The following is a 9,126-nucleotide window of genomic DNA, read 5'->3' as shown; positions in this document are numbered from 1 at the left end:
ATAATTATTTTTGCATATTCTGTATGTAACAATTTACTTTTTTCTTTTGGAGGTTTTAAGAATTTTTAAGAATATGTGCACAACTGGAGGCACCTGGGTGGCTCAGTGGGTTAAAGCCTCTGCTTCCTCCTCTCTGCCTGCCTCTCTGCCTACTTGTCATCTCTGTCTGTCAAATAAATAAATAAAATCTTAAAAAAAAAAAAATATGTGCACAACTGAAAGAACTAATATTTTTAGTATTTATTCTTAAGCTTTCAGTGTATAACTAGTCTTGTCTTTTGTTGAGAAAATAAGTGTATGAGTTTAGTTTACAGAGCAGGTAAGGAAGTTCCAGTAAGCACATCAATGATTTATCATTTTAAAAGCATTATATATTATTTGGAGTTTATGTTTTGCTTCCGAGTATTTGACCCTTGAAATAACAACAACCTAGATTTCACTCAGCTTGACTCCAAATGATGTAATGAGATGGGAAAGTATGTCTAGATATACTCTGTGTGGTACTGGCAATCATGCATATTCAACAAGATAATAACATAATGATATCCATTCTCTAAGGAATACAAAGTGCTTTGTGGAAATTATTTTTTAATCTTTATCTCTTCTGAGTCAAAGTGCGTGGGAGATGGTGGTAGTCCCAGTATAAAAAACAGAGGCATATATGATTCGAAGATTGCCTTCAGAGGCTCAGCCTCACTTTAAATCAAATTGTGTTACTTTATACAAAACCGTAATACCCGTTTTAAAGTACATTATGAATTTATGTTAAAACAGCCACATTTTAAAAGTATCATATTCTGTCGCAGACATAATTATGAATAAGAACTAATGATGCAAAGGGTGTTGTTAGTTTGGACTCTTCTTGTGTTCTTTTTGGTTTTGGGATCTAAAATTCAGTGTAAAATTAACATTGCCAGCTTCCTTCCGTTTTATTCTCGTCTGGTTGTTCTTCAGGCCTGCTCTACTGCACTGGTCCTGGGGTGCAGTTACCCTCAAATAACCTTCAAATAACCTCCTTTATTGGATCACTTATTTCTTGAATTTAGTGTCTTCCATTTTCTTAGTTTATTCCCTCATTATGCTGGACCATGTTCTTTAGTAGTTTCCTGAGAAAGAATAGGAGGTACAGTTTTGAACTTTTCACATCTATTCTTAATTTATTGTTTAGCTAAGTTAGAGAGTTCTAGGTTAGAAGTAACTCTGAAATTTTTGAAGGTGCTATTTTCAGTACTTTTTTAAAAAGATTTTACTTATTTAGGGGTGCCTGGGTGGCTCAGTGGGTTAAAGCCTCTGCCTTCGGCTCAGGTCATGATCCCAGAGTCCTGGGATCGAGCCCCACATCGGGCTCTCTGCTCAGCAGGGAGCCTGCTTCCCTTCCTCTCTCTCTGCCTGCCTCTCTGCCTACTTGTGATCTCTTCTGTCAAATAAATAAATAAAATTTTTTTAAAAAGATTTTATTTATTTATTTGACAGAAAGCACAGGTTGGGGGGTGGTGCGGCAGGCAGAGGGAGAGGGAGAAGCAGGCTCCCCACTGAGCAAGAAGCCCAACCTGGAGCTCAGTCCCAGGACCCTGGGATCATGACCTGAGCTGAAGGCAGAGGCTTAATTAACTGAGCCACCCAGGCGCCCCTTTGGTATTATTAAGTCCAGTGCCAACTAAGATATCTGGTCCTTAGTATGTGATGAGCTTTTGTCTTCTGGAAGCTTTTAGGGCCATCATTACTTTCCCCCATGTTTTGGGTGTTTTTTAACCTCCCCATAGTGAACTTATCATGCATCTTTTCCAGTTCATTGAACTGGGTGTTGAGTGGGCTCCTACCGTCTGGAGACTCATCTTCAGTTCTGGGGAATTTTCTTAAACTATCATTTTCCCACCTCCTTTTTCACTGTTTTGTTTTCTGGTTTTTGTTTTTAATTTTAAAAGGTAATAAATATGTTTGGTCTCTGTTGTTCTTGTCTTACCTTTTCTCCATTTTCCATTTATCTGTTTTTCTACTTTCTGAGGGGTTTACTCAGTTTGTCCTTTCAATGCTTCTATTACATTTTCATTTCCATCCTTTCTTAAAATTTACACGAGCTCTTTTCTAAAGGATGGGTACATTCACACACACATATACACATGAATATATACATGTATTTATATGTTTCATGGATATGATGCCTTCTTCTCTCTCTCTCTGACGACATTAAATATAATTTGATTTTAGAGTTTCTTGAGCTTCTGTTATTGCCTCTGTTTCCTCAGATTCACTTTTCTGTTTGCTGATTGGTTTGTTTGGATCTCTGTCTTTCATTAGAGGCTCTTCTCAAATTTGTAGTGATTCTTGGTTCTTAGTTCATATTTAATTTTTTTAAAGATTTTATTTTTTTGTTTGACAAAGAGAGGGTACAAGCAGGGGGAGCAGGAAGGAGAAGGAGAAACAGGCTCCCGCTGAGCAGAGAGCTCGACGACGTGGGGCTCAGTCCCAGGACCCTGGGATTATGACCTGAGCCGAAGGCAGGCACTTAACAAACTAGCCACTTAGGCGCCCCTCTTTGTTCATATTTAAAGGGGAGGCTCCAAAATCCAGTACTTGGAAGCTCGTTCTGTGTCCATAACTTGTGGGACACTTGCCAAGTGGTAGGCATCGCAATGGATGATCAGAAGGGAGCCTGGCCGTTTTGTTGGGAGCTTCAAGGTGTCAGTATCTCTCAGGTCTCTTCTAGGTTAGATCTTCCCCTGAACTGGGGGGCCGTCACCTGACTTCATAGGTCAGGGAAGGAAGCGTAGGGGTCTGGCAGTTCCTTGTACAGATTTCTAAGAACTCCCATCTTTAGTCCTATTCCACAGTTTTGCCTTCAAAGATACCTGATCCCCTCAATTCTTGATCTTTTCTAGGATCTGGGAAAAACTTTTCTCAATCATGGTTTGAGTCATAGTGGTACTGAGGCAAGTATCTGCAGCAGATCGGTGCTGATAATGTTATTCACATTTCTTAGTTATTCAGGTGGAATTCCCGCAATTTTCTTTTCAGTTTTCTTTATTAGAGATGTATATTTTAGAAAAGTACAGTGTTCTTATTTTAACAATTTAAAAGTAAAATGTATAAAGAAAAAGTTCATTCCCTGGTTAGTGTCCCTCCGTTCCTATCCCCTGAGTAACTTGTAGTAACTGACAGTTGTTAATATCTACTACGCTGTCCCTGCCGTACAGACATATACAAAGGTGTTTTATTGCTTGAAATGAAAGAGAATTCATACTTTACACATTCTGTGACTTGCTTTAATCATTCAGTATATCATAAACATCCTTCCAGGTTAATAGAAATAATGCCATCTTACTCTTTTTAATAACCAAATGTTATTTCATAGTAAGTTTATATCAGAATCTGTTAAACCATTCCAAAGTTGTTTCCATGGGGGAGGTGTTTTTCTGGTTTGTCTTTTACTATGTCAAACAGTGCTCTACCATATATCCTTTTATCTTCACACGCTTTTGTTTCTTCTTCACCTTCTCAAATCTTGAAATTTCAGTTTGATTCACCGTTTGTTTAGAGCACTCCCCCTAGCATTTTCCTCCAGTAGGATACCTGGTGTTGCCTGTTCAAAAGTATTTTCGGCCATCTCCCAGATAGGTCAGGCTGTTAGAGACCCCTGAGCAGAGGCCTATCAGGCGGTAGTGGATGGCCCAGCACTTTTTCCTTCTTGGGCTGGGCATCGCAGCAGCTGGTGGACTGTCAGCTCTCAGCCGATAGGTTCCTCTGGTTGTACGTAGCCACCGGTCACCAGCTGCAGGTATGGGGGCAGCTCAGCCCATCAGCGCAGCTCCCCGCATGCAGCTGCATCTCTTCCACTCTCTGGGCTCCTCACAATGCAGTGAAACCTAGGTCCTTGCCCCAGGCTTGAAGAAAAATCTAGTCTTCCCTGCCATCAGTTCCTTGGTTCTTCCCTTGTTTGAGAGAGTATAGCCTGCCTTGCTTTCTTCCCTAGGGATTTCTAAAGAACTTGGTCGACCAGGTCTCAGGTGGACCAGGCCCTCCCCTTCACATCTGCCTTGTTCTGGTGTTCTTCCATGGAGGAAATCAGACCACAGATGAGGTCAGGAGTTATGTGCTCTGATTATCATCTTCCCAGAATCTCTTCATCTCTGTTACCTTTTTTTTTTTTTTTTAATGTTTCATATATTTTCAGCATTATTCGAGGACATTCTGTTTCCTGCTATTTCTTATAACAGTATCTGTGGCATTCCCCTGGTGTGTTACATATCAAAATGGATACTGACCCTGCTGTCCTGGGAGATAAGGCTATTGAGTGAGTCCTAGCACTGACAGCAAAAAAATATTAACTGAGATTCTTTTAAACAGTACATCAAAGTAGTCACATCAAAGTAGTCACATGGAAAAGACTATACTTTGTATAGTCTTTGTAAGAGAAAAGACTAACTTTGTATAGTCTTTGTAAGAGAAGGGACTTTTCCCCATCTCTCTCAGTTGTTTAGTGAATATGTAACCTTTGTCACCTGGCATGGAAACCCAGGAAAATGTTGAATGTGTCTTCTAAAATCTGCATAATTAGGGCGCCTGGGTGGCTCAGTTGGTTAAGCGTCTGCCTTCCACTCAGGTCATGATCCCGGGGTCCTGGGACTGAGCCCTGCATCAGGCTCCCTGCTCCACTGGGAGCCTGCTTCTCCCTCTCCCTCTGTCTGCCTCTCCCTCTGCTTGGTGCTCTCTCTCTCTCTCTGTCAAATACATAAATAGTATCCTTTTTTAAAATTTTTTTTAAAAAGAGCGGTGCCTGCATGGCTCAGTCCTTCCTTGGGCGTCTGCTTTCAGCTCAGGTCTTGATCCCAGGGTCCTGGGATCAAGCTCCACGTGGGGTTCCTTGCTCGGTGGGAAGCCTGCTTCTCCCTCTCCCTTTCCCATTCCCCCTGCTTGTATTCCTGCTCTCGCTGTCTCTCTTTAAATAAATAAATAAATAAATAAATAAATAAATAAATAAATAATAAAAATAAAATCTGCCTAATTGGTTCTTAAGTAGAATTCTGGAACATAATCTTTTCGTAAATTAAGGACTGGTTATATACGAATATTTTGTGATATGTTACACTTTTGGTTCTATTTTTATGTTTGTAATTCTACTTCCCTCTCAACAGTTTTCCTGATTAAGGATATTTTAATAGCTGGCCCCTTTCAAAACCATTTTTTTAAAAAGATTTTATTTATTTCAGAGAGAGGGGGAGAGAGAGAGAGAGAGTACAGAGGGAGAGGGAGAAGTAGGACTCAATCCCAGGACGCTGGGATCATGACCTGAGCCGAAGGCAGATGGTTAACCGACTAAGACACCCAGGAGCCCCTTTCAAAACCATTTTAAGAAGCTTTTGTAATAGTGATTTAGTCTGTTATTTCATTTGTCACTTTGGGAGAAATCACAGGGAATGTCCTACTGCTTTGTCCATCAGAGGATATTAATGGGGATGGAATGGTCATTTGAGAAAAGGACAGTGTAAAGGTGACTTGGGAAATGATTTTTTTCTGCCCGTGCTTTTTAAGATGATGTTGCTTATCTTAGTTTTCTGTTCACTTTTTAAGGGTCTGATGGATCTGTGCAGGATAATTTTAAATGCCAGTGTAATTATCTTCTCTTTTCCCCCTTCAGCATTGCTATGGCAACAAAAGAAAATATGACTTCCCAGAGAGGAATGTTGAAGTCGATTCAGAGCAAAATGAATACTTTGGCCAGTATCCTTTTTGATTGAAATCTCTAGTTCTTGGCAGGGGGGAGGTGTCTATGCTTTTTTTTTGGGGGGGGGGGTCATGTTGCCATCATCAATAGCAGTTGAGGCCATTATTACATAATATGAATATGCCTTGCATTCCTACTTTATAGAAATTGATACTGTTTAGCGCCATTTGTAAAAGATTGTACACTAGAAGTCTGATAATAGATTTAGAAACAAATTATCAATTTGAATTTTCAAATTATTCACAAAATTATTTTATATTTTAAAAGCTCTTGAATCCATGTTAGAATGCCACAATATATATTATTCTTACCTCAACATTGTAAATGACATGCTTTTTCTTCTTTTTCCAGTTTGGAGAATTAAGTCAGTGGCAGATGCTTAGAAGGAGAAGGAAGGAGACAGACAGCCATAACATGTTGTAGATGAGTGTAACTGCCAGTATTTTCATGTGACTCTTCATGCACAAGCTGAGTGCTCAAATAGTTTATTGTGACCTCTACTTTTTAATTCTTGAGTTTCCTGACTTGAATTAGGATTACTAATACTTCCATGAAAGCCAGTGGAGAAACTCATAAGCCTGTTACTCTGAAACATTTTGTTTACTCTCTGAGAAGTCAAGCCTTTTGGAGAAGAAAAGTTTTCTTTCCCAATTAAAAAGGGAGGAAGCACCCATAATTTTCAAAAGTTGAGTATCTTCTGGTCCTGATAATTTAAAGTCACATTTAGTTTGATACTTATTTGCCTAGGGAGTATCCTGAAATGTATTGGTATTTTCCAGTTTTTTTGTGAATTTTGTTCCTGTTTTGTTATCCTAAGCAGAAACCAGACATCCACAATCCTATCTGTCTTACGTAGGGCTATACAGTTTACAGAGTACTGCTGTATACATTGTATCATCAAGTTATAATACTTACAGAAGAATGCATATTCAAAAAAGTCATATAAAATGGATTTTAGGACTCCATAGTCCTAAAATGGAAACCTAATTTAGACTGACTTAAGGACGTAATTAATTTGTTTATAGTTATCTCAAATTCACTGCTAGAATTTGGCTTAAGGCATAGCTCGATTAAGGAGTTTAGATTTTATTATTAATCTGCCATTCCTCTCCCTTTTCCGCCTATCTACTCCATCTCTTATCTTTCCTTGTGGTTGGCCTCATTCTCAGGTTTTCTCCTCATGGTGACAGAGATGGCTGTAAGAGTCATCTTCTGCTAGTAAAGAAATCCCCATGGAATGGGGGTGGGGTCTTTTCTAACAGCAGCGATAAAACGTCCCCAGAGGACTGTAGTTGCCCGAGCTAGAGTCACTGTAAATATTCTTCCTGGCCAATCCTGAGTTTGTATGTATACCTGATGGCAGAGGACAAGGTCAGCCCACACTATTACATGAACTAGAAACTAGATTACTGTAGGAGAAAGCGGGGGTGGGGCGGGGCTCCGTAGAGGTAAACCAGACAGAAGTGTGCCCATTAGAAACATTTCCTAACGCCAAAAGTTTGCATATTCTAAGGAGATTGTTCATCCTTTTACTAAGCAAAAAAAGATTAAACATTTGCTCTGTATGAGATTCGTACCTTGTAAAAGTTTCTGCCTATTATTTCATGCTCCCTGTTGTATATTTTAAAAGTTATTTCTGCATTTTTTTTTTCATTATTTCAAAAAGCATTAATGCTTAACAGTATATAAAGCTCTCTTCTGGGTAGGAAGGGAAATTCAAGATTACTAGAAGACATGGTCCTAAACATAGAATACGTAGAATGTGTAAGTACAGGAATATGGTCCCTGCTGAGTAGTTTAATTACAGGAAAATGCAGTACAGACTCGCAAGGTGGAGGTGTTATTTCAGCTCGCTAGAGTTGTAGGTGCTTTTTGTTGGTGGTTTTTCTGACTTTGCTGGGATCCCTCTGTTAAAGAGGGCGTACCTGCAGGTGTGTTTTTGGAAATGCCAAGCAATATAGGAAGCGCAGGCGTTTGCTCTGGTCTGCAGCATACAAGCTAGAGTATGAAGAGAGTTTGAAATACTAAGTAAAATGTAGTTGTGACTGTTTTTAAACTTCTAAAATTGGAAATTTGCCATCTTTTTTTAATGTTTCCCACGTAGGACAGCTAGAGCAGTGTAACCCACTTTCCTACCATATCCTACCTGCTGCTGCAAAGTATGTTTAAAAATTTCAGTAATTCATCAGCAACTGATTTATTCAGGCCCTAGATTTGGTTCCCACCAATTGACCGATTCTAAGGGGCTTATCACCCTGTGAGGAGAAGATCAGTTACTTCTTCAAAACTCTTCTGGCAAAACTTCCTACTCCCGTGAGAGAAGGGGTTTAAAGAGAGATGGAGAGGGGGAGAGGGGAAGAGGGAGGAGGGGAGTGGGGGTGGGGAATACCCGCAGTAGTTGCGGGTACCCGTGCCTCCCTGCCTGCACACTGGCTCCCACCCTGACCTGAAGCCTGGTAGTAATCCCTCAGTTTGTTTGAGACCTTGAGCAGCAGGACACCCCAGCTAGGACATGTGTTTTTTAAGGGCTCCCTCAGTGTAATTTTCTTCCCCTGTATTTCTTCTCATTATTTATTGTTTCTGGACCACGTTGATCTCTATTTTTGTGACTCCTGTAACTTTTCACTAAAGAGGATTCTTCAAATATGACCTTAATAAAGATTTCCCAAAGATCGTTTTCCTGCTGTGAACAGCCTGATCCAGCGGATCAATCTTAGGAAGCGGCGAGACTCCCTCATCCTGGGCGGAGTCATTGGCGTCTGTACCATCCTGTTGCTTCTGTATGCTTTCCATTGATGGAACGCCTCGGGGGACTCTTGGCGGCCTCCACTTTCACACCCTGATCTGGAATAAGGAAATGTAGGAAGGAGAAGTTGATTGTCCTGATGATTAGCCTGACCAGCAGGAGTAATTCAGGACTGACAGCGGTGGACTCTGTGTCGTGGTCAGGGTGAGCTGAAGCCACAGTTTCTCTGTGCTGTCTTTTCTAACACACATTTCCTTCTGTTATGAGTTAAAAAAAAAAAAAGTGTCAGTTGCTTTTGTCTTCCCAGGAGGTAAGTAAACCAATCAGAAACAGTTTCTGTGCTTCAGGATGGTATGGAAGGCTGATGACAAGCAGGTCTTACAGCTGGACTCCAGAAAACCAGGTCTCTCTGTATCCAAAGACTGCTTTCCTTTTAGCCCCCAGACTGGGTTGTGAATAAAAATAGTTCTTGTGCTTTTATTTGACACTCATGATGAGAAACCACAAGTCATTTCCTAATAAGCTGTACTATAAATTTCTATTCTGTGTCCCTGTTTTGGTATTCAAGGAAAATTACATTTTTCACAGATTCTTTGAGATGCCAACAGGTCAACTTCAACACAGTTGCGGTTGTCTGAAACAGAAGACAAACACTGCA

General features: G+C 40.2%; 1 protein-coding gene across 3 annotated transcripts in view; it reads left to right on the top strand.

Annotated features, from left to right (window-relative positions):
• LOC111151731 (golgi SNAP receptor complex member 1) overlaps positions 1 to 8,737 on the top strand; it is a 52,407-nt gene extending 43,670 nt beyond the window's left edge. For all 3 annotated transcript variants that reach the window (XM_022509898.1, XM_022509899.1, XM_022509900.1), the window contains 2 exons: positions 5,636 to 5,718; positions 8,394 to 8,737. In XM_022509898.1, the coding sequence (XP_022365606.1) occupies positions 5,636 to 5,718; positions 8,394 to 8,518 (208 nt within the window). In that variant the 3' untranslated portion in view covers positions 8,519 to 8,737. The remainder of the gene's footprint in view (positions 1 to 5,635; positions 5,719 to 8,393) is intronic.
• Positions 8,738 to 9,126: the final 389 nt, after the last annotated feature.

This window comes from Enhydra lutris, unplaced genomic scaffold, assembly GCF_002288905.1.
Source record: "Enhydra lutris kenyoni isolate GAN:26980312 unplaced genomic scaffold, ASM228890v2 scaffoldscaffold26, whole genome shotgun sequence".
Lineage (NCBI taxonomy): Eukaryota > Metazoa > Chordata > Mammalia > Carnivora > Mustelidae > Enhydra > Enhydra lutris.
Note: the sequence above shows the minus strand (reverse complement) of the source record. Positions and strands in the feature narration are given on the sequence as shown.